The 25,360-nt window shown below is 47.6% G+C and overlaps 1 protein-coding gene across 3 annotated transcripts in view; it reads left to right on the top strand.

Annotated features, from left to right (window-relative positions):
• TRAFD1 (TRAF-type zinc finger domain containing 1) overlaps positions 1 to 25,360 on the top strand; it is a 51,045-nt gene that overhangs the window by 24,387 nt on the left and 1,298 nt on the right. For all 3 annotated transcript variants that reach the window (XM_073563359.1, XM_073563218.1, XM_073563296.1), the window contains exons 7-10: positions 683 to 753; positions 1,689 to 1,859; positions 4,194 to 4,308; positions 6,723 to 6,921. In XM_073563359.1, the coding sequence (XP_073419460.1) occupies positions 683 to 753; positions 1,689 to 1,859; positions 4,194 to 4,308; positions 6,723 to 6,921 (556 nt within the window). The remainder of the gene's footprint in view (positions 1 to 682; positions 754 to 1,688; positions 1,860 to 4,193; positions 4,309 to 6,722; positions 6,922 to 25,360) is intronic.

The raw sequence follows: 25,360 nt of genomic DNA, 5'->3' as shown, positions 1-25,360 counted from the left end.
GATCAACTGTGGGCTGCTGTTTTTTAGGCTGGGGGGGGGGGGGGGGCCCAAGATCAATTGCCCCTTACCAGCCTGAGAATAGCAGCCTGCACCTGTGAGTTTTGCCAGGTTGGTTCACAAACAGAGGGGGGACCCCACGTCAGGTTTTCATTCATTCATTCTTTCTCTCCTCGCTGTTGCCAGCAGAGCAGGAGAGAAGAATGACAGCCGCATTCAGCACCAGCTGCCTGGGAACAGTGCTTATTGTAGCGCTTCTTCCCATGCGGCCGTCCGTGTGGTCCTGATGCGGCACACGTGTGCCACACGGATGTACCACGTATCCACATGGACACGAATTGCTCAGATACCGGAATTATCTGGACGTGTGAGACTGCCCTAACACTCACTTTGACTTTTTTTAAACTCATTAGGTGCCATATACTTTACTAATATCTCTGCAACTGAGTGTTAAAGAAAAGCAAAAAAAAGTTTTCTTTGCTCTGCAGTCTGTATTACATTGTGTCCAGTTCAACATGAAAAACTTGGTGTAGGCCCTCTTTGAGGGCAGCCATTCTAGTCTCTGTGACAGATACCAATTTTTCCTGATGTGTACATTACACAGACCCCAATATGTGATGTGAACAGGGCCTTGCTTTATACAGTTGTGGCTTAATATTATTTACTCTCGTGTTTGTCTTTGCAGCCGATTCCACCCAGCTGCCCTGCGAGTTTTGTGAGAAGCTCTTTCCTGAAGATGATCTCATCTTACACCAGGTACAAGTGCTGGGACTTTTCAGTTCTTTCATTATGGTCCACCCGCTAAAATGAACTTCAGTTTTTGTAGATTGAAGTTCAAATAGAAAGTGAATGTTACCCTTGTGGACATGGCAAACATCCTTTTTTGTAGTTTCCTAATATACAATTTCACTATTGGGGTATGTGCATATGTTCCGAAAATTTTGAAAGCAATACGTGTTTTTTTTGCTGTGCCATTTACTTGCGCCTTTGTTGCAGATTTTTTTCCTACTCATTCGTATGGGTATAATCTGCAGTAAAAAACAAGGGTATGTGCACACGTTGTGGATTACCCTGCGGATTTTTCAGCGCAGATTTGCTAAATCCGCAGGTAAAATGACCTGCGTTTTACCTGCGAATTTAGTGCAGATTTACTGCGGATTTTGTGCGGATTCCACCTGCGTTTTTACATCTGCGGATTCCTATAATGGAGCAGGTGTAAAACGCTGCGGAATCTGCACAAAGAATTGACATGCTGCGTAAATGAACCCGCAGCGTTTATGCTGCGGATTTTTCCGCAGCATGTGCACAGCGTTTTTCATTTCAGATCGACTTTAATGGTACTTTTCAATGCAGTAGAATCCGCTGTGGATCCGCAGCAGAATCTGCAACGTGTGCACATACCCTAAAGGATTTGACATGCTGCAGATTTAAATCTGCAAGGAAAAAATTCAGTAACGTGTGCATGATGAGGCTCAAGGAATCTTTGTTTATTGGTTTAAAAAAAAAAAAAAAACCTCATTCACTTTGGTATTAAAAAATTGACAAACCTGCACAGAAGAGAAAAAAAACCTGTGCACATAGGCGATGTCACACAATGCATCACTTTTTTTCGGCAGCCAAAAGCTACACTATAAACACTGTTCAAAACGCCCATTTATCAGCATTTGTACCCTTTCTTTTTTTATTCAAAGTCTGCTTGTGGGCCAGGTGCTCCTTCCTCAGTCAGAAGACGTTCTCCCAGTCCGCTGCTGGACTTCACTGAAAGTCTCAGGTCATCCTCCCCTCCTGCGCACAATCCTGTCATGATTCCATGCGAATTCTGCGGTGTTCTGATGGAAGGCGATATCCTGTTTCATCATCAGGTACCTTAATTGCAAAATCATTGTCTAATGTGTAAATGATTTGATTAGATTCCAACCTAGTACTTATCATGGCTAGTATGTACTATAGTATTGAAAATGCTGCAATGATGTGTGCTTGACCTCTGTACATATAGGAGTATATGCAGTGAGCATGGCAGAAGCAAATACAAAACTGACTTAAATTGTGCCTGTACCCCACTGTAATGAGGGAAGAGGGACCTTGTCCTGAAGCAGGGAGGACTCCTAACTAATAGCGAATGGCCAGAATATGCCGTAATTTAATGGGACTGTCAGCAATATTTCACCCCAATGTATTTGTGTTTGTAGCTCTTTCAAAAACAAGTCACAGTGATGGCTTTACATGTCCAGTCCATTCCTCCATTACTGACCAATTTTGAATTGATATGGAAATGAGGCTGAAGTTCTATGGTAGATCTGAAGCCTTTGTCACTATTGCTCTATTCCCTGCCCAATAATACATCCTCATGCTTGACTGATTGCTCCTTCACCTGAAGTCAAACAGCATAGGCTAGTTTTACACTAGTGTTTTTGTGCGTAGCGATGGCCTGCCCACGGCCGCCGCTAAGCCCCGCCCCTGCCGCGCCTCCGCCGGTAGCTCCGCCTACCGGCGCATGACGCTGCATGCGTCCTGCGTCCCCTATCTTTATCACTGGGGGCGCAGGCCGTGCACAGTATGCGTTTGGCGGCGCATGCGTCCTTTTGACGGTGTGCCGACCTGCGCCAAACGCAACCTGCTGCATTTTGGTTGCGCCGGCGCACCGTCAAAAAGGCGCATGCGCCGCCAAACGCATACTGCGCACAGCCTGCGTCCCCAGTGATAGGGGACGCAGGGCGCATGCAGCGTCATGCGCCGGCAGGCGGAGCTACCGGCGGAGGTGCGGTAGGGGGCGGGGCTTAGCGGCGGCCGTGCGCAGGCCGTCGCTGCGCTCAAAAATGCTTGTGTGAAACTAGCCATAGATGTTAGTCGAGCAGAAAAAGATGGCGCTCTTCGAATAATAGAGCTGGAGTGACAGAAGCGTCAGCTCTACCATTGCTCTTCAGCCTCATTTGCATATCTATTCAAATGCTGATTTCTCAGTGAAAGACTGGCCATATTTGAAATATTCCTTCAACCTCTTCCCTCCATAGGCATTTTTTTTTTTTTTTTTTTTACTCCCTCCCCTTAGAGCCATAGCTTATTTGTGTGTGTGTGTGTGTGTGTGTGTGTGTGTGTGTGTGTGTGTATATATAGTGCGCGCCGTGCCCTCTGCTGCCTGGATGTCACTGACAGACGACATGGCAAACAGCGGTGAGCAGCAATGGCCCCCAGACAGGTAAAGTCCTGAGCAGGAGAGGTGAGTATGGCTTTTTTTTTTTTTTTTTTTTTTTTGCAGCAGCAGCATTTGGGGTCATAATATATGGAGCATTTTATGGGGGCAGCATATGGGGGCATATCCTATGGGGCAGCAGCTGCTGCATTTTCCACCCAAGGCTTATACGCGAGTCAATAAGTTTTTCCCAGTTTTTTGTGGCAAAATTAGGGGGGTCGGCTTATACACGAGTCCACATAGCTGTGTTTTTTTGTTTTTTTGTTTGTTTTTTTTTGCAGGAGAGGTTGTAGAGCTCTGAATTAAATCAGTCATGTTACCATTGATTGTATCAAAAATTGCAATTCCCCAATTTTTTTTTTTCTGAATCCTGATTCTTCAAATCTCTACAATTACGGTGATACCAATTTGTATAGGTTTCTGTTTTCTTTTAAGCAACATTTTTTTTTTTTTTTTAAACGTATTATTATGATCGATATTGGAGAAGAATGCGGTAAATCCTTCCATGCCTGAGTTAAGGAGACTGATGGAGTCAGACCTGGATGAAATAAAAGCGGTTTATTTTTCAACGCGTTTCAGAGTTTCACACATTAGGATTGTGGTTTGTCCTGAAGGTGTGAAACTTTGAAACGCGTTAAAATCGCATTGATCCATCAACGGTCTCCTCCGTTCCGGCCGTGCAGGTTTTAACCCATTCTTCTCAATCTTGATCAAAATCCCTGTGGTTCTGCAGCAGCCTGTTAGTGTATTATGCCGTTGTGGTCGCACAACCTGGCCAGGCAGCTATTCTTCTATTCATTTGATATCTTTTTATCCGGACAAGACCCTCTTGCGTTATTATTGTCTTTCTAGCTGACCTCAATTATAAATCTTTTTTATATACCCTATGAGTTCTTTATAAATTGTTTTATAGTTTCGTATATTCTTGTGTAATCTGCTACTATGTAGAATAGTTTTGTTAATGTAATGTGTAAATATCCCTTCTAATTGCTACTTTCTGTCTTAGGATCAGTGTGACATGGGTCAAAATTCTGAAAAGACAACTCCATTTGTGGACGTCACCCAGGATGTGTCTGCTGAAGATGTGTACAGACGTTACAGGGCCCCCATAGCAGTACAAGGTTTGTTCCTTGGTATTTTTGACTACAAAGATAATGAATGTGGAAATCCACCTAGAACTGCCCACAGGGGCTGCTCCATTCTTTTTCTATTTTGTTATAGGTTAGTCTCACCTGCACTTTAATCTCACTTTGTTAGTCTTAGGGTACCGTTACACCTAGCGATGCACCAGCGATATGACGCGGTCAGGATCGCTGGTGCATCGCTAGGTGGTCGCTAGTGAGCTGCCACTCAGGCAGATCTCACCAGCGACATCGCTGGGTACGGGGATTGCTACTTACCTGTCAGACGGGGCGATCCTGCGTCCTCCCGCCCGGCTCCACGCGTCGCTCGTCGGCGCCACAGGAAGCCCCAGCAGGAAGTGGCCGATGAGGAATGGTCCAGGAGCTTCTCGCACGATCAGCGATAACCAGCGGGGGAGCCGGTCGGAGGTAAGTATCACATGCAGCGATATCGCTAGCAATATCGATGCAACGTCACAAAATCGGTGACTTTACAGCGATATTGCTAGCGATATCGCAGTGTGTAACGGGGGCTTAACTTTAGAAACCACCACCTCCATGCATATCAGATAAGTCTGATTCAACCATAACGAATGATGGTTGGCTGGACGAGTGAAACAAACAGTTGCTCATTTTGACCCATAGCCGTCCAACAAATGTTCTTTATCAATCTAAAGATTGATGGACCCCTTGGATTTTTTTTTCTTTGCTGATCATAAGCATTGGCAGGATCATTGCCTAAAATAATACAACCCATATTTGTTTAGTGTATGAGGCCCCGAAATAGTAACTTTACTATCGAGTAACTTTTTAGAATAATGTAGGTGTGTGTACATGTAGAATAACACTCTATATGGCTAAATATGACTTGTATCTTACACTTGCACCAGTTTTCCCCTCTGAAGGCTCTCAATCTTAGTTTTCAATTACCTCTGACCTGGTGGGAGGTGATTAGCTGCTGTGATTCCAATATATGGCATGGGCACCTGACCATCATTCCTTAGTTAGCACTTAAACACAGCATGGAGGACATTACTGTATGCAACAATAAATATACTGCTTAACAGATACTTTCCATTACTTAGAGGATATACAATTAAATCAGCTCATCAAATAAAACAATTGTACAAAACCTGACTGGTTTCGCCTCACTAGGCTTTGTCACCTGGTGAGGCGAAACTGGTTGATTGAATTATGTGCAATCATGCTATTTCATGAGCTGATTTTAATTGTAAGTAGTGGAAAGTAACTTAGATTTATACTGCTTAAGATCCTGCTTATGTCTTCCCTATATCCATAGTATAATCTCTGTACTATTTGGAGAGTGACTGTTGGATTTACAATTATAAATATTGAGCCCTTTTGATCTTAAGGGGCCTCTATAATGGTGATATGGAGACAAATGTGCATCTACCCTATGGCGGCCGTCTGAAATAGGATGAAGGGAAGTATTGATTCCAGTTTGGAACAGTGTGGAAAGACACTCGGTTATAGCCAAAAACCTGATTCTGATGATTAGTAGTAGGAACATAACAAATCCTTTAGACCAGGGGTTCACAACCACCGGTCCGCGGCACAGGACCGGGCCGTTGCAGTGCTCTTGCCGGTCCGCGGACACAAGGGGAGCCAGCGGCTGTAGCTTCCATATGGATACTCACCCTGCATCCCTGTCGGCGTGGCGGCTTCATCCAGCGCTGAGCGGTCAAGTGGTACCGCTCATTTAAGGTCATGAATATGGACGCCACTCCTCTCCCATAGGCGTGGCATCCATATTCATGACCTTAAATGAGCGGTACCACGTGACCGCTGCGCACAGGAAGAAGCTGACGCGCCGCAAGATGCAGGGAAGTTCAGCGACGTGAGGGTAATTATGATGGGGGGAGTACGGGGGAGCCCAGCATAATCTCCTAGCCTACTATTTAGGCCTGTTTCAGACTTCCGTCGTTGTCGGTCAACTGAAATCCGCCAAAGGTTAGTAGCAACTGATCCGTCTCCATTGAGTGACGGACGGATGTCAGCAGCCCAGGTTGGAGTAAGGATCCGTGGGAAAAGGCAAGCGGCGAGATTTAAAGCGACCGCGGCATGTGTCGGCCAAGATCGCGTGGCGGGCGTGAGTGGCGGATCCGTTTTTTAAAAAGGCGGATTTTGACTGCAAAAAACGGAAGTGTGAAACAGGCCTTAGTCTTTTCACTGCTGTTTGAGTCCAGTTATACATTTTATGCTCTGAAAATATAAAATGCAGCTTTGCGAAAGGACTGTAACACGTTGCTACGTATTTCTGCTATAGTTCTACCAGGGATCAGAGGACTGTGAGCTCTCCATGGCCGTTACACAATGAACGTTGATTCGCCTCTGTTCATAATGCATGTCTGTATATTGCTACATTCTAATTAATTTGTGTACTTTTGTTTCAGCACCAGGGAGTGATGGTGCAATGTATTCTAGGAACCAGACGAGGGGGAATGCAGGTGTCGCACCTAGAATTGATGGCCTGTCTCGTCAGAATAACACCCGCCGCTCTTACCATGATGAAATGAGAAAATGGAATATGGAAGAGAATGCTAGAATGATCAGAGATGATGGTTCTCTAGCTCATTGGGGAGCATCAAGCAGGTATTGTGATTATTTTATTTATGCCAAAGTTTTAGGTGGAAAATCTTCTGTAGTTTAACTGCTGTTTTATTCTATTTACTTCTCCCCTCTCGCCATTTTCCTCATTGGTATCTTATATGGCCTTTAGACTACTTCAGTTGCCAGGGATCAGATATAACTGCTCTGTGCACTTTAGATCTACGCTTTGGACTACATTAGTTTAGTATAAAATACAAAGAAAATCAACCCACGAGGAATTTTTTTTTTTTTTTTAGTATTTTTATGTGAAGGTGTTTGGTTATGTTAACGAGGGCTTGTCACCAGGTCAAAAGTGGCGTGATCGCGGATCGCCGCTGTGTTATGACAGCCGGTGGTCTGCTGATGACCTCCGTGCTTGTCATTATGGAAACCATGCCTGTGGCCAACCTTCAAGAGACTTTTTTTTTTATTTTTTTTTTTCCTGTAACATATAACATTACAAACACATATGTGAAAGCGAATCAGTATGTATAAAATAATAATTTTTATTTCTATAGCGCCGACATATTCCGCAGCACTTTACATTTCAGAGGGGACTTGTACAGACAATAGACATTACAGCATAATAATAATCACATAGATCATAACAGATACCAAGAGGAATGAGGGCCCTGCTCGCAAGCTTACAGTCTGAGGAAAGCGGTAGACACGAAAGGTGGGTGGTAACAGTTGCCCTGATTGTATGGACCAGCCATAATGTTAAGTGTGTAACTGTACAGATGCAGAGGGCTAATGGATGCATAAAGCATGTGGGAACATTATGCGGAGAACCTGGTTATGATAAAAAAAACTTTTGGCTGTGCCACATAGGGATAGATTAGGTTAATGTGTTGAGGCGGTAGGCCAGTCTGAATAAATGAGTGTTCAGGGCATGCTTAAAATTGTGGGGATTGGGGACTAATTGTATTGACCTGGGAAGTGCATTCCAAAGAATTGGCGCAGCACGTGTATAGTCTTGGAGACGGGAGTGGGAGGTTCTGGTTGAGGATGCTAACCTCAGGTCATCAGCAGAACGGAGGGCGCGGGTAGGATGGTATATTGAAACAAGGGAGGAGATGTAGGGTGGTGCGGAGCCATGAAGAGCTTTGTGGGTGAGGGTAAAAAGTTTGTACTGGATTCTGGAGTGGATGGGTAGCCAGTGTAATGACTGGCACAAGGTAGAGGAATATGATCCTGGCAGCAGCATTCAAGACAGATTGGAGGGGGGAGAGTTTGGTAAGAGGAAGACCGATTAGAAGAGAGTTACAATAGTCGAGACGAGAATGAATAAGAGAAACAGTAAGAGTTTTTGCGGCGTCTAAAGTAAGAAAAGGTCGAATTCTATAAATGTTTTTGAGGTGCACATGACAAGAGCGAGCCAGTGATCGTATGTGGGGGACAAAGGAAAGCTCTGAGTCAAGTATGACCCCAAGACAGCGGGCATGTTACTGCGGAGTAATAGTGGAACCACACACAGAAATGGCAATGTCGGTTATAGGTACATTAGTAGCGGGAGGAAACACGAGGAGTTCAGTCTTTGACAGGTTCAGTTTCAGATATAGTGAGGACATTATGTTACACACAGCGTTTAGACGATCGCCGGTGTTTTTTTTAGAAAGGCTGGTGTGATGTCAGGAGAAGCGTATAATTGGGTGTCGTCAGAATAGAGATGGTACTGGAAACCAAATCTACTGATTGTTTGACCAATAGGGGCAGTATACAAAGAGAAGAGGAGGGGGCCTAGGACTGATCCTTGAGGAACCCCAACAGTAAGGGGAAGATAGGAGGAGGAGGAGGAGCCAGCAAAAGATACAGTAAAGGAGCGGTCAGAGAGATAGGAGGAGAACCAGGAGAGAACGGTGTCCTTGAGGCCAATGGAAGGTAGCATGGTGAGGAGGAGCTGATGATCCACAGTGTCGAATGCTGCATAGAGATCCAAGAGAATTAGCATGGAGTAAGGACCATTTGATTTAGCTGTTAGTAGATCATTAGAGACTTAAGTGAGGGCAGTTTCAGTAGAGTGTAAAGAGCGGAAACCGGATTGGAGAGGGTCGAGAAGAGAGTTATCAGAGATAGCGGATAACACGGGAGTGGACCAGGCGTTCCAGGAGTTTAGAGATGAAGGGAAGATTAGAGACAGGTCTATAGTTAGCGGCACAGTTTTGGTCGAGGGATGGTTTTTTAAGTAGTGGATGTATGACGGCATGCTAAAATGAGGAGGGAAAGATACCAGAAGAGAGAGAGAGGTTAAATATTTTAGTTAGGTGAGGGATGACAGCAGGGGAAAGGGGCTGGAGTAGATGTGACGGAAATGGGTCACTGGTGTAAGTGGTTGGGCGAGAAGATGCAAGGAGCCTGCTTACTTCTTCTGTGACTGGTTCAAAATCAGGGAGTGAGCTAGATGCAGTGGGGGAGGGAGGACAGTGCATGGTATGAGGTGATTGGGAGATAATTTCCTGTCGGATCTGGTCAATTTTTTCTTTGAAGTAATTGGCCAGATCATCAGCTCGGACCTCCGTGGTTGGGGCCTGTACTCTTGGGTTGAGTAGAGAATGAAAAGTGTCAAAGACGTTTAGGGTTATTGGACAGTGAGGTGATGAGGGTGTTAAAACAGGTTTGTTTTGAGAGGTGAAGGGCAGTGTTGTATGTTCGAAGCATATGCTTATCTAGACTATAGAACCCTTGTTGCCTTAGTGGCTTCAAAGTAAACCCTGCTATGACGTGACAGATATAGTATTGTGGAATCAATTATTCCTTGTAGAGAGGATTCCATGAAGCTTGGATGATTTATTCTCTACCCATAAAACCTATAGGTTATTTCTTATAATAGAGAAATAAATGACTCGCACACATTGGGGAAGGATCTATATACCTAGTAATAAACGATCCACCCTTGCATTCAATAGAGCCATCCTGTATTTCTCAGAACCCATGACAGCACCACGGAGAGAGGGGGTCCGCCCATCAAGGACAGGAGCCTACAGATAAAAAGGCGCTGCCTCTCCTCTGCCCCCAGTTGGGTTCCTGTCCTTGACGGGTGACCGTGGAACCAGCAGCAGCATCTTACCTTGTTCAGGAGTCCAGGGCCGTCCCGTCCGTGCTCCAGACAGCGGGGAGTCCCCTGTGGCGGCGGGGTCGGTTCCTGAAGCCGCCACCGCTGCTGTCAATGGGCTTGACAGGGTGAGCGGGGGGGGAGAGGACCGAGCCGCCGCTCCGGAAAGGAGGCTGGAGCTGAGGAGGGGGGGGGACCCGGACACGTGCGAGCAGCGCCGTGGTACAGAGGTGTACCAACATGGCTCTGCCCCGGAAATGGAGGAGACGACTTCTGGGTCCCAGCGGTCGGCGCACTGTGCGCTCCCCGGGCAGAGAGCGGTGCAGGCTGGGAGAGGAAGTGACGTCATGGCCGGGATATTTTAAAAACGAAAGTGCTGAAACAATCCTTGCTGGAAGCGTCCTGTAAAATGGAGGACAGCGACCAGCAAAAGGAGCAGCAGCCTAAGCAGCAGCGCAGGCAACAGCAACACCACCATCGCCGGCAAAAGGATAAGGACGGGGGCGACGGCCGGTCCAGTAGCCGCTCCACGAAGCGCAGCAGGTTGGCTGCAAGGAGCAAGTCGCCTTCTTTGGATCAACCCTTGAGGGACCTGAATCCACCTCCCGAACCGGTACCTGCAACCGCGCATACTTGGGTGAGTGATCTACGTGAATGTTCCCCATTGTAATAGACTTCTTTCCCTTATTAGGGAGAGAAGAAAGAGAAAACAAAGAACAGCGAATTCCCCACCTGTAGCAGCTTCTTGAGATAAAAAGATCTGCGAATCCTGCATACAGGAAGTTCTTTGTGACGAAACCCCGGATTACACCTCAGATCTAAGAGCTGTAATCCGATGGGAGTTTCAGAGTGCCCTTTCATCCTTAAAACACAAAGGGAAAGCAAAATAGAGGGATGTAGTAGCAGGCTCCCAGTCAGACACCTCGTCATCAGGGGAGGTTACCTCACAAACTTCGGACACCGACTCGCCATCCTCAGACGAAGAAACGAGGGGTCGTCACTGTTTTCCCCTAGATGAGGTAGACATGCTAGTAAGGGCTACCATGGGAGTGGCAGACCCTCGGCCTGATAGGTCAGTCCAGGACATAATGTTTGGGGGACTGGGCCAAAAGAAAAGGAGTGTTCCCGCTAAACGAGAATGTACAGGGCCTGATAAAAAAAAACAAAAAAAAAAAAAACGGGAAAGACCGGACAGGAAGAACTCAACGGTCCCTTCCCTTAAGAGAAAATATCCATTCGACGAGGAAGCGTCCACGTTTTGGGACAAAGCCCCAAAACTAGACGTAGCGGTCGCCAAGGCGTCAAAAAAATTTGCACTCTCCTTTTGAAGATATGGGTACTCTAAAAGAACCCTTAGATAAAAAGGCCGATACTTTCCTCAAGGGCACTTGGAAATCAGCTGGGGAAAATCTTAGGCCAGCCATAGCAGCAACATGTACCTCCAGAGCCCTCATGGTATGGGTGGATAAACTAGAGAAACAGTTAAGGGAAGGGAGAAGATCCTGGAATCCATTCCAGTAATAAGGGGAGCGGCGGCGGCCTTCTTGGCAGACTCATCAGCTGATTCAGTAAGGCTGTCATCCAAGGCAGCAGCCCTGTCAAACGCAGCCCGAAGAACGCTGTGGATCAAATGTTGGCCAGGGGACTTACAGACTAAGATGAAGCTATGCTCCATCCCCTGTGAAGGAAAATTCCTATTCGGAGAAACACTGGATGACATTCTCCAAAAAGCAGGGGATCAAAAGAATGGATTCCCAAACCTGGGTCCTACGGGCTTTAAAAGGTCCTTTCAAAGCAAAAAGTTTTTTCAGAGGAGACCCCCGAGAGAACAGAAAAGGGATGACAGGAGAGAAAGGGGGTGGTTCTGCGGTAATTCGTCCCGAGACAAAAATCCCTCCAAGTGACTGTTTGCCCAGGGTGGGAGGGAGGCTAAGCTTCTTTTCTCCCAGGCTGGTGGGAAATATTGAGGAACCCTTGGTTATTAAATCTGATAGGATCAGGCCTAAGAATAGACTCTCCCTCTCTCCCTCCCTCTCTCCCTCCCCCTCTCTCTCCCTCTCTCTCCCTCTCTCTCCCTCTCTCTCCCTCTCTCTCCCTCTCTCTCCCTCTCTCTCCCTCTCTCTCCCTCTCTCTCCCTCTCTCTCCCTCTCTCTCCCTCTCTCTCCCTCTCTCTCCCTCTCTCTCCCTCTCTCTCCCTCTCTCTCCCTCTCTCTCCCTCTCTCTCCCTCTCTCTCCCTCTCTCTCCCTCTCTCTCCCTCTCTCTCCCTCTCTCTCCCTCTCTCTCCCTCTCTCTCCCTCTCTCTCCCTCTCTCTCCCTCTCTCTCCCTCTCTCTCCCTCTCTCTCCCTCTCTCTCCCTCTCTCTCCCTCTCTCTCCCTCTCTCTCCCTCTCTCTCCCTCTCTCTCCCTCTCTCTCCCTCTCTCTCCCTCTCTCTCCCTCTCTCTCCCTCTCTCTCCCTCTCTCTCCCTCTCTCTCCCTCTCTCTCCCTCTCTCTCCCTCTCTCTCCCTCTCTCTCCCTCTCTCTCCCTCTCTCTCCCTCTCTCTCCCTCTCTCTCCCTCTCTCTCCCTCTCTCTCCCTCTCTCTCCCTCTCTCTCCCTCTCTCTCCCTCTCTCTCCCTCTCTCTCCCTCTCTCTCCCTCTCTCTCCCTCTCTCTCCCTCTCTCTCCCTCTCTCTCCCTCTCTCTCCCTCTCTCTCCCTCTCTCTCCCTCTCTCTCCCTCTCTCTCCCTCTCTCTCCCTCTCTCTCCCTCTCTCTCCCTCTCTCTCCCTCTCTCTCCCTCTCTCTCCCTCTCTCTCCCTCTCTCTCCCTCTCTCTCCCTCTCTCTCCCTCTCTCTCCCTCTCTCTCCCTCTCTCTCCCTCTCTCTCCCTCTCTCTCCCTCTCTCTCCCTCTCTCTCCCTCTCTCTCCCTCTCTCTCCCTCTCTCTCCCTCTCTCTCCCTCTCTCTCCCAAAAGAGGTCCTAAGCAAGAGCCCTGCAGGAGAGAGGCAGAGGGTTCTACTCCCCTCTTTTTCTAGTGACCAAACCGGACGGTACCTTCTGGACAATTATAAATCTAAAAAAGCTAAACAATTATGTCAAAAACCAAAAATTCAAATTGGAGTCAATCAAATCAACCACCAAAATTCTCTTCCCCCATTGCTTCATGACAGTATTAGTACGCATCGCTGAGATCTATCACGTCCCCATCCACAAAGACTCCCGAAAATACCTCAGACTGGCGGTCTCCATAGAGGGCGAAATTAAGGAGTTTCAATACAGGGCCCTGCCATTTGGAATCTCTGTAGCCCCACGAGTTTTCACGAAACTAGTAGCAGAAATGATGGCTCACCTAAGAGAACATGATATTTTAATAATCCCATATTTGGACGACTTTTTAATAGCAAGCAACTCGGCCAAAAGATGCAGGGAACAGAGGGACAGAGTAATAAGAATTCTACAGAACCTCGGCTGGCTACTAAAGCTGAAAAAATCGAGGTTGGAGCCCAGCAAAGTTCAGGAGTTCCTAGGACCAACATTGGACTCAAACACCCAAGAGTGTTACCTCCCGGACCGCAAAAAAGAGAATTGCTCAGATAGTAATAAGTGCGATTCAGAACCCTTCCATGACGCTAAGAAAGGCAATGTCACTACTAGGGTCCCTCTCCACCTGCCTGCCGGCAGTCCAATGGGCACAGCTACATACGAGAGATCTCCAATGGGATGTATTATGTTAGGAGGTCACGTGGAGGGTCACGTTACACTAGACTCCAAAACTATTCATTCCCTAGCTTGGTGAGGAAACAGACAACCTATCCAAAGGGATTCCTTGGGTAATAAAAATCACACACATAATTACCACGGATGCCAGTCCCATGGGATGGGGAGCACATATGAGCAACGAAGTGGGAGTTTAGGAATCAGAAGCCTCCTCGAACCAAAAAGAACTATTGGCAGTAGGTTATGCCCTAACACACTTCCTACCGGTGCTACGGGGTTATCAATTCCGCATATTTTCTGACAATCGGGTGACGGTGGCCTACATAAACACCAAGGGAGAACCAGGTCCTGGGCACTAATGAACACATCCTCCAAAATCTTCACCCTAGCGGAGACAAGCCTACTATCCCTCTCTGCACTGCGTATACGAAGAACAGAAAACCAGAGAGCAAACTTTCTGAGTCGCACCCAGTTACGCCAGGGAGAATGGGTCCTAAAACAGTCCATTTTTCGGCAGATTCTAAAAATTTGGGGAACCCCGGACATAGACCTGTTTGCCGACCACAAAAACAAAAAAATGGAAACGTTTTGTTCTCTAGACCCCAGGGGAAATCCCCGGATGCGTTTATGCTCCCGTGGAAACGGGGCCTAAAGTATGCCTTTCCGCCGACCATTCTCATCCCGGCAGTCATAAGAAAAGTCAGAGAGGACAAAGCAAGAATGATACTAATAGCCCCGTTTTGGCCAAAAAGAACTTGGTTCTCCTGGCTAAGAATACTGTCAATAACCGACCCTTGGGTCCTACCAGATCTCCCAGACCTACTGTCTCAAGGACCAGTGTTACACCCTCGGGTAGTGAACCTCCATTTAACAGCATAGAATTTGAAAGGGCACTGCTGAGGGGAGGTGGTTCTCCGAAAACCTGGTTTCTACACTACAAAAGAGTAGGAAACCAATAACAACGAGAGCCTTTGGGAGAACTTGGGGGAAATTTTTGTCCAGCTCCAGGGCAAGGGTTCAGGATGGAGTCCAGATTGACAAAATTCTCGAATTTCTGCAGAAAGGTCTAGAAAAGGGGCTGGCGACTAAGACTTTGAAGGTATAGATAGCGGCCCTAGGCGCCCTTTATAACCAGGACGTGGCAGGCAACCCTTGGGTAGCACGGTTTATTAGGGCCGCAGCCAGGTCTAGACCAATAATTACCGAGAAATTACCATCATGGGATCTAAACCTAGTACTATGTGCACTAACAGGGCCCCCATTTGAGCCCATCCAGTCAGCACCCCTAAAAACTTTATCGTTAAAAAACGTACTTCTAGTGGCCCTAACATCCGCTCGCAGAGTGAGCGATATTCAAGCTCTGTCAGCAATGCCACTGTTCACTAAAATCCTAGACGATAGTCATATTGAAACCTGACCTGGCATATCTACCTAAGGTAGCAACACACTTTCATAGGTCCCAAGAAGTAGTCCTTCCTTCCTTGCGCCCAAACCCTAGGAATAGGGGAGAAGAGTGATTTCACACCCTAGATGTGAAGAGGTGCCTAGTTCAATACTTAGAGGCCACCATGGGATGTAGTAAGGAAGGCTCTTTGTGTGTTTCCAGGGACCTCGGAGGGGACTCAAGGCATCCAAGAGTACCCTAGCAAGGTGGATAAGGGATGCGATTGCCCTGGCATATTCATCCAGGGGGAATACCATCCCGGAGGGTTTAAAAGCTCAATCTACAAGGGCAATGGCGACCTCCTGGGCAGAAAGATCAGAGGTACCGATAGAATAGATCTGTAAGGTGGCCACCTGGTCAACACCTTCTACCTTCTTCAGACACTATCGTTTAGATCTAGCCTCTACGTCTGACCTGACCTTCGGGAGAAGGGTCCTTCAGGCAGTGGTCCCTCCCTAAGCTACCAATCTCTGAAACTCTCTCCGTGGTGCTGTCATGGGTGAGAGAGAATAGCTTAGTTACTCGCCGATAACGGTGTTTCTCGGAACCCATGACAGCACCCGCTTATTCCCCTCCTTCACGTGTGCGGTGAGCACGGTTTACTGTGTGTAGAGTGTTTTTTGTTTAGACACGGTGCTTCTTGATAATATGCAATATTATAATGTTATGCATATAGTTTTGTTGTTGGCTAACCTGGAGACCCTCTGATGCTCTGTAACCAACTGGGGGCGGAGGAGAAGCGCCGCCTTTTTATCTGTAGGTTCCTGTCCTTGATGGACGGACCCCCTCTCTCCGTGGTGCTGTCATGGGTTTTGAGAAACACCGTTATCGGTGAATAAGCTATTCTATCCTCAGTAACCCTGTCCGAGGAGTGTTAATCATCTTCGATATGTCAGATATAAGGCCTCTGGTAGACGGAACTCTCTCACACAGCATTTCAGAATAAGTGGAGCTATAGAGTGATAACTTTAGGTGTTTGATCTGCATGTATTGGAAAAAGTCTATTAGTTATGGGGACGTTGGATTTGATAAAGTCAAACAAAAGGATCTTCCATGAATCCACTAGGAATTTAGGTGACTAAAGGTAATACCTTAGCAGTATATTTTGGGGGAGTGGATCCAGAACTTTCTTTGATTGGAAGGGAACGTTCAAAGACCAACCAGGGGAATACCCATTCAATTAAGGCATATAAAGTGCGGAAGAAACTGTGCAATTAGTAAACGGCAATAAACAAGTTATCAGATGATGTTATATAGTACCAAAGGGTACTAAAGGGGAGCAACAAGATAACCGTCCCAATACACCTAGAAAAAGATGTTAGTAAGGTCCAGTGTTAAGCGGATTAATTTCAGCCAGGTATATTCGGTTGTCCATGACAGCACCACCTGAGAGAGGGGATCCGCCCTTCAGGAACAGGAAACCTACAGATACAAAATGGCGGCACCTCTCCCACGCATCAGTTGGTTTCCTGTTCCTAGAGGACAGGACTTCCTACAGATCGTCCGTCATGGATCATCGAGGATATTCCCAGGCCGGCTGACCGACCCAGGTAGCGGGGAGATCTCCTACCTCGGTCAGCGCGGGGTCCCTGGAAGCGCCACAGTGGGACCGGGTAGGTCGCCACGGCAGTGGACGGAGCAGGTGGAGCAAGGGGTCCGGTGGACAGCCGCCTCCAGAGTGCCAGCACCAGGAGGTATGTATGCCCCGGGCCCCTCCTGGTTCGTTCCCTCCGGGGTCCGGTCCTCTCCTCATCCGGGCCAGCGTTGGCGCCCGGTCGGCGGGCGCAGGGCGACGCACATGGGGGCTGGAGGCATTCCGGGCCGGGGGCGCCGTGCCGGCTCCTTTCCACACGCTCCCACGGTCTCAGGTGAGCGGCGGAAGGGGCGGGGCCAGAAGCGCTGAAACCGGAAGTCTGGTGCCGGACGGATTTCCGGTGTGCGCCGTGGATGCGCGCCTGTCCTGGGTCGCGGGCGGAGGCAGGGGTGGGGAGGTCACGGGAGGGTCCCGGGTGGGAGGTGCCACGGCCAGAACCCTGCTGACCCGGACATCAGGAGGCCTTATAAGGCAGGCGGGGACGCTGCTGGGGTGCTTCCGAAGGCCCAGCAATGGATAAGACGGAAGCCCCCATAGACCAGCAGGACGAGGCGCAGGAGCGCCCGCAGAAACAGGCCACAGTGAAGCCTCATACGAGTGGCCAGCAAGAGAAGCAAGGACGAACGAGCGGACAGAGCCGCAGAAGTACCTCCAGACTAAAGGATCCCCTGCCTCCGTGATCCGGTACCTGCTTCATCTGCATGGGTAAGAGATCTCCGTGAATGTACCCTGATGCAGTGTTCCCTTATGTTTTTTCGCAGGGGAGGAAAGCTATGGGAAAACAGAAGCACAGGGAACGTGCCCTCTGTAGTTGCCCCTTGCCAGATGGCCACCCTAAAAAGTTATGTCAGCCATGCGTGCGACAGATGGTAGGGGTTGATAGGGAACGATAGTCCATGGGTAGATTGACAGGCCCTTACACTCTCCCCCGTTTATACAGGTAGCGGAAGAGACACCTGACCACTACAAGCCTGAGGGAGATAATTAGGACAGAGATGAAAGCCCTATCTCAAGGGGAATCTTCTAGGAGAAGAGAGGCTAGTTTTTCAGGCTCGGAGTCCTCGGTCGCCCCTAGGAAAGACGATAACTCCTCAGACTCCCTGGCCTCCTCTTCGTCGTCTTCGGATGAAGACTCTAGCCGGTCCTGCTTCCCCTTAGACCAAATGGATAGGCTAGTCAAAGCAATAAGGTCCACCATGGGGGTAGCAGACACAAAGCCGGAACTCTCAGCACAGGACATGATGTTTGGGGGTCTAGATCCCAGGAAGCGCAGGGCTTTTCCATTAAATGATAAAGTCCAGAGCCTGATAGAGAATGGAAGAGGCCTGAAAAAAGGGGCACCATGCCACCAGCCTTCAAGCGAAGGTACCCTTTTGATGACCCAGTGGTAAGCAGATGGGATAAGGCCCCTAAGCTGGACGCGGCAGTAGCCAAAGCCTCCAAAAAATCCTGCACCTTTTGACGATATGGCCTCCTTGAAAGATCCGCTGGATAAAAAAACGGATTCTTTTCTAAAGAGCACATGGGAGATGTCAGCGGGCGCGCTAAGACCAGCGATAGCTGCCACTTGTACAGCCAGATCCATGATGGTCTTGCTAGATCAACTGGATTCCCAGATGAAAAGACGGAGCCTCGAGAGCATCCATTCGGAACACTCTGCCGATCATCCAGAATGCAGCTGCTTTTTTAGCCGATGCTTCGGCAGACTCTGCAAGGATGGCGGCTAGGACCGCGGGATTGTCTAATGCAGCTCGAAGGGCTTTCTGGTTAAAGTGCTGGCCTTGAGATATTCAGGCCAGGTCCCTACTCTGTTCCATTCCGTGTGAGGGGGAATATCTATTTGGCCCCGTCCTGGACGAACTATTAGAAAAAGCTGGGGATGATGAAAAGAAATTCCCCAGAATTCCCCAGTCTGCCGACCCCTTCTTATAGACGTCCCTTTACCAGGAAAGGATATTTCCGTAGAAGGCCGTCCAGAGATCAGGGCAGATGGGATGAGAAAAGGATTTGTTTGGAGGAGGGGGGTGCCAGGAAGGTCCAGCACGCGACATTAAAAAGCCGCCCCAATGACTAGTTGCTGCCTTCTACCCAGCCTGGTCGCTGATCTCTAGTAGCAACTGGATACTGGGGGTGATAGCTGCGGGACTACGACTAGAATTCTCCTGGGTTCCCCAAGATCGATTTAAGGTCACCCCACTCAGGTCTTCCACATCAGAACAACCTGCTCTGGAGGCCGAGGTTCGTGATCTATACGGCAAGAAGGTCCTAACAAAGGTTCCAGAGGGAGAAAGGGGGAAATGTTTCTACTCCCCTCTGTTCCTAGTCTGCAAGCCAGACGGTTCCTTTAGGACTATAATAAATCTTAAGGCCCTCAACGAGTTTCTGGTTATACGTCCGTTCAAAATGGAAACTATCAATTCCACAATAAAATTGCTGTTTCAAAACTGCTTTATGGTGGTGGTAGATTTAAAAGACGCCTACTACCATATACCCATTAATGCAGCTCCTCAGCGTTTCCTCAGAGTGGCGGTTCAGTTAGATGGGTCAGTTCGACATTTCCAATATGCGGCCCTCCCCTTTGGGGTGGCAGTTGCTCCCCGGGTGTTTACTAAAGTGGTAGCGGAAGTTATGGCCCATGTACGTGAATCAGACATTCTAGTAGTCCCCTACTTGGATGACTTCCTTATTGTAGGCAAAACGGCGGATCACTGTTTGTAACAGCTACAGAGGGCAATGTCTGCCCTAGAGCGGTTAGGATGGTTGCTGAACATCAAAAAATCTCGGTTACAGCCGATGAGAGTCCAGGCCTAATCCTAGATTCTGAGAAACAGGAATGCCATCTGCCTCCGGAGAAGCTTGTTCGCCTACACTACCAGGTCCTGAGCGCTTCCAGTAACCCCACCATGTCCCTCAGGAAAGTCATGTCCCTTCTAGGTTCTCTCTCGTCCTGTATCCTGGCAGTCCAGTGGGCCCAGTTTCATGCAAGGAAACTACAGGGTGAGGTTTTATTACATCAAAGAGTCCTTGGGGGTTACGTGGAGGGCCAGCTAACCTTGTCCCGAAACACAAGGGAGTCCCTAGAGTGGTGGCTAGACAAGGATAATTTGTCCAGAGGGGTACCCTGGGAGTATAACTTAACCCGCATAGTCACCACGGATGCTAGCCCTTCCGGTTGGGGGGCTCATATGGGTGAGATTCTGGTCCAGGGCCTATGGGAGCATCATCAGATAGAAATGTCATCTAACCTGAAAGAATTGACAGCAGTGGAGCAGGCGGCTAAAAAGCTCCTTGTGTATCTACAGGGCCATCACGTACAAGTGTTCTCCGACAATCAGGTCACTGTGGCTTATATCAACCACCAAGGTGGGACTCGTTCCAAGCCCCTGATGAATGTAGCAGAGCGTTTGTTCCATCTAGCAGAGCAGCATTTTCTATCTTTAACAGCTCTACATATAAAAGGGAACGAAAACATCACGGCAGATTTCTTGAGCCGCAATCTGCTAAAGCAAGGAGACTGGTCCCTAAAAACCTCCATCTTCAACATGATTGTACAAAAGTGGGGACAACCAGAGGTAGATCTCTTCGCCATCAAAGAAAACAGGAAATTAAGACAATTCTGCTCCCTAAATACCAGAGAGAATCCTCTGGTGGTAGATGCCTTTCTGATAAAGTGGGACTTCAGGCTAGCCTACGCCTTCCCTCCCCTATCTCTACTACCCCTGGTGATGAGGAAAATCAGAAAAGACAGCGCAAGGGTTATAGTTATCGCTCAATTTTGGCCCAGGAGGGCATGGTTCTCATGCCTCAGGACCATGTCTGTGTCCGATCCTTGGGTTCTTCCTGACATCCCGGATCTCCTATCCCAGGGCCCAGTTTTCCATCCTCAGGTGGCTGGCCTACATCTGACGGTGTGGAGTTTGAACAGTCACTGCTAAAAGATAAAGGTTTCTCCCTAGACCTGATTAACACCCTACTTAAAAGTAGAAAAATCATTACTACCAAAATTTACGTCAGAATTTGGAGAAAATTCCTTCAGAACTCAGGAGTAGTCGCTGGGGATTCGGCGCTTATAATTCAAATCTTAGTTTCTACAGAAAGGTCTGGACATGGGGCTTTCCACCAGTAGCCTTAAAGTACAAGTATCAGCCTTGGGGGCCCTCTTTAGCTGCAACATCGCGGATAATTTCTGGGTCAGTAGATTCATTAAGGCGGCAGGTAGATCCAGGCCAATAGTGAAGGATAGATTCATGCCGTGGGACTTGAACCTAGTCCTCACGGCTATGACGGAAGCTCCATTTGAACCTATCTCATCAGCTTCCATAAAAAACCTGTCCCTCAAAGTAGCCTTCCTGGTAGCTCTGACGTCATCTCGTAGACTAAGCGACATCCAGGCATTATCTAGGCGTCCTCCTTTATATACAGTTTAAAGACGATAGGGTAATACTTAGGCCTGATCCAGCGTTCTTACCTAAGATAGTTTCTAGCTTTCATAGGACACAGGAAATAGTCCTTCCTCCCTAATCCAGCTAACGAGCAGGAAGAGAAACTACACACCCTGGATGTTAGGAGATGCCTCATAGAATATCTGGCAGTTACCGATCCCTGGAAGAAAGATCCCTGTTTGTCTCCCATCAAGGCCCTAGGGAAGGTTTTAGAGCGTCAAAAAATACACTAGCCAGGTGGATTAGAGAGGCGATTTCAATAGCATACACCTCAAAAGGCAGGTCGGCACCTGGGAAGCTTGAGGGCGCATTCCACCAGAGCCATGGCGACCTCGTGGGCTGAGAGATCGGAAGTCTCCATTGACCAGATATGTAAGGTGGCTACTTGGTCCTCTTCGAGCACCTTTTTTAGTCGTCATAGGCTAGACCTGGGTGCTTCCGCAGACTTCTCCTTTGGTATAAGGGTACTGCAGGCTGTAGTCCCTCCCTAAAGTAGTTATTACTCTCTGTAATTCTCTCAGGTGGTGCTGTCATGGACGACCAAATAAAGTCTTAGTTACTCACAGGTTAACGGTATTTTTCGGAGTCCATGACAGCACCCGTATATTCCCTCCCTTTATTTTAATTTGGGTGCGCACTTCTTCCTCTGGTGTATGTCCACTGGTGATAAATAATTAGATAATAGTACTGTACATAAATCATGCATTAACCTTGGAGGTCCTCTTGTGCTCTGTAATCCAACTGATGTGTGGGAGAGGTGCCGCCCTTTTGTATCTGTAGGTTTCCTGTTCCTGAAGGGCAGATCCCCTCTCTCAGGTGGTGCTGTCATGGACTCTGAAAAATACCGTTAACCGTTGAGTAACTAAGACTTTTGTGGAAGGGACAATCTTTCGGTCTCATCTGTCCCCTCTGGATTGACACAGGAGAAGGTGCCTCTGGAGGCAATGAAATTTCCCAATCCACAATTTTAGAGATGGGCAGCCCCAAAGTTTCATAGATTTAGTAGATCTGCTGGGAATGGAGTGTTGCAGAGGTTCCATCCCGACAAGCAATTTGCGCAAATGGGACACCCCATCTGTAGGCAATGTGCTGATCGATAAGTATTTTTAGTAAGGGTTTAAGATGTCTCCTCTTCTGGAGGGTTATACGGGATAGGTCAGGGAAACTGCTAGATATTGGTACCTATATAGGCCATAGCGCACTGAGTCCAGGCCTTTGACATTATTTTTTTTTTTTGTTAATATCGTAATCGTATATCTTAGATACTTTTAGGCTGTAGGGCTCAATGTGCTTTATTCAATTTGATGGGTGTAGATGTAGGTTCTCACAGAATAGTAGTAATTACCAATTAGTTTAGGGTCCTCCTGACACACTTGCTTCTGGGACACCCCATATCACCAGTTGTTGTAAGTTTGCTACATGGGGATCTAGTAGTATTGTGGTCACCCTCCAAGGTGTCTATTCGGCCCGCAAAGAGCTGCAGATCCTGCCTTGCACCGGCCATTTCTTTTCTGCAACTGTCTCTCCATTTATTAAGGTTTTAAAATTCCTCTTTAGAGGGGAAATGTGCAATAATTTATTTTTTTTTACAGGCTGAGGCTGTAGAGGAGCGATCAGGGGATAGCCACTCATCGTCAGAGTAGTCCAGAGGTTCATGTCCACCTTCTTCAGCATTGGCTGGAGAACTTGATGTGCCCCCTTGAATCAGAGGAATCTTTTAATCCCCAGTCAGCTTGGGCCCTCTTTGAGGGGGGTTCTCCTTTGTCTGGGTGGGAGTGGAGGCCCTTTTCATGAGACTGAGTAGTGGGTGGGAGGGGGGTCTGGAGGCGGCCTTCTTCTGTTTCTGTAGGGGTTATAACTATTGATGAGCAAGCTTGCAGTGATAAGGTGTTATCAGAACACGTTCATATGCTAATAGTATTCGAGCATGGCAAAGATACAGACTGTCTCTATGATGAGGAACATGTTTGTGCTTCGGGGTGGCCTATGGGTAGGTCTTTACTTGGTTTCTCTGGCTCAAGGTACCGTCACACATAGCGACTCACCAGCGATCCCAACAACGATATCAATGTGTCAGGATCGCTGGTGAGTCGCTACATGATCGCTGGTGAGCTGTCAAACAGACAGCTTCACCAGCGACGCTGAGTGAACGGCGTCGCTGTGTACTTTAGTTACCAGCGCGCTGATGCATTGAGCTGGTAACTAAGGTACACATCGGGTATCTAAGGGACGTGCGTCACTTAGAAACCCGATGTATACCTTAGTTAGTTACCAGCTCCCTGCATCAGCGCGCTGGTAACTAAGGTACACATCGGGTATCTAAGGGATGCACGTCCCTTAGATACTCGATGTGTACGTTAGTTACCAGCTGATCGCTGGTCTCCTGCCTGTCACACGCAGCGATGCGTGCTGGCCAGCGGGAGACCAGCGATCAAAGAAATGTCCAGGGCTTTCCAAGAGCGATCAGCGATACCGGCAGGGGGGCCGGTCGCTGATCGCCGTCACACACAGCGTTCTCGCTGGTGAGATCGCTGTTGTGTCGCAAAACTTGTGACTAAGCAGCGATCTCGCTAGCGAGATCGCTGTGTGTGACGGGGCCCTTAGAGCAGGAAGATAATACTCTGCCTACAGTCCCTCCCTGGAGCACGGCATATCATTAACTGACATCTTCTAACACTGATTACACAAGAACCACAAGACTGATTTCTTCACCCCAGGTATCCTTTTAATCAGTGTAACAGTGCCAACTTGACAATGCCTGAAGTTTACTTAGCAAAATCCTGCTGACAGAGTCCCAATTTTACCATTGTCATGAAGTGCAATGTCAGGAAAAAACTCTGGAACGCTTCAACTGATTCAGAGACAGTTATTACCTCATAAAGTGACACTGGCTAGAATTGTAAAATTTATACACACATGTACATTCTCTCTAACATGTGGTGTTAATAGAGAAGCACCTTTACTGCAATAAAATAAAAACTTGTATGTCCACTAACACATCATATTGATACATCCTAATACCTTCATGGTAATGCATACTTGAAGCTTAACTCATTTTCTCCAGTGCCAATTTTAATTTTGTACTTTCATATTCTCCTTCCCTTCTACCAAGACCAATAACTGTCCATAGCTATAGGCATATGAGAGCTTGTGTTTTGTTTTTGTTTGTTTTTTTTGTGGGATGAGTTGTAATTGGTAAAACGCCATGGGTGGTGGATGGGCTGATGGAAGCCTGTGCATGCAGTAATGTGCCATTTTAAAGTGACTCTGTCCAAACAGTCATTGTGTGCTGACAAAATACAGGAGCTCAGTGCTTCACAGTGGGGACAATCATGTGTTTATACACCTTCCCACCTGCTTGGTGTCCATCTATCTCCACCCTTCTCTGACTCTATGAAGCCAGAGCTGTCAATCAAAGAAAAGGGGGGGGGGGTGGAGATTGAGGGGAAAACAAGCAGGTGGGAAAGTGGATTTAAATGAATGGCCCCACTGTGAAAGACTTTGTAAACTGTCAGTGATTTACAGCAATATTTAAAAGCTTAAACAGCAGAGATTGGAGCTTGCTCCTGTCATTGCTAATACATACAGATGCCAGCTATGTATGGAGCGGGCTCACCTCTTGAGCCTGCTCCATATATGCAGAACTTGTGTTTGAAATGGGTCAAAGAGAATCTGTCACCAGATTTCTCCTGCTCCACCTGAGTGCAAACTAAAAGGTTAGAAATGCTGATTTTAACACTGCGTCATTTGTGCATAGTCTCTCACTATAGAATGATACAAAAATGTATGGAAATTGCCTTATAACCCTTCTAAGATTGATGGGCAGCATGGCATTATGTTAAAGAGGAGAGGGGGTTGTGTCCACATTTGGAGTTCACATTTGGAGTCTTTTTTTTTTTTTTTCTAAAATGCATCTATTTTTGTCTAAATTTTTATGATTGGGTTTCGCAGAATTTGCCTTCTGTAGCCTCTGTGCTGCAATACCTATTGCTGGTTGCAGAATGGGTTAACTGATAGCTCATCCGTGAGCTCATTGACACCACAAATCACATCAAGGTTGTAAGTACTGGGAAGCAAAACGGAAGATTTTTGATGACCCTGAACTGCAAAAATGATTTTTAGCTCAAGATCCAAATATTGTTTCTCCAGGTGGACAACCCATATAAACACACCTGATTGCTTCAGACCTGCAAACTGCCAAATACTTGTAATGAAA

This window comes from Dendrobates tinctorius, unplaced genomic scaffold, assembly GCF_039654945.1.
Source record: "Dendrobates tinctorius isolate UK_male_01 unplaced genomic scaffold, ASM3965494v1 ptg000003l, whole genome shotgun sequence".
NCBI lineage: Eukaryota > Metazoa > Chordata > Amphibia > Anura > Dendrobatidae > Dendrobates > Dendrobates tinctorius.
This window is presented reverse-complemented; position numbering and strand designations above follow the sequence as displayed.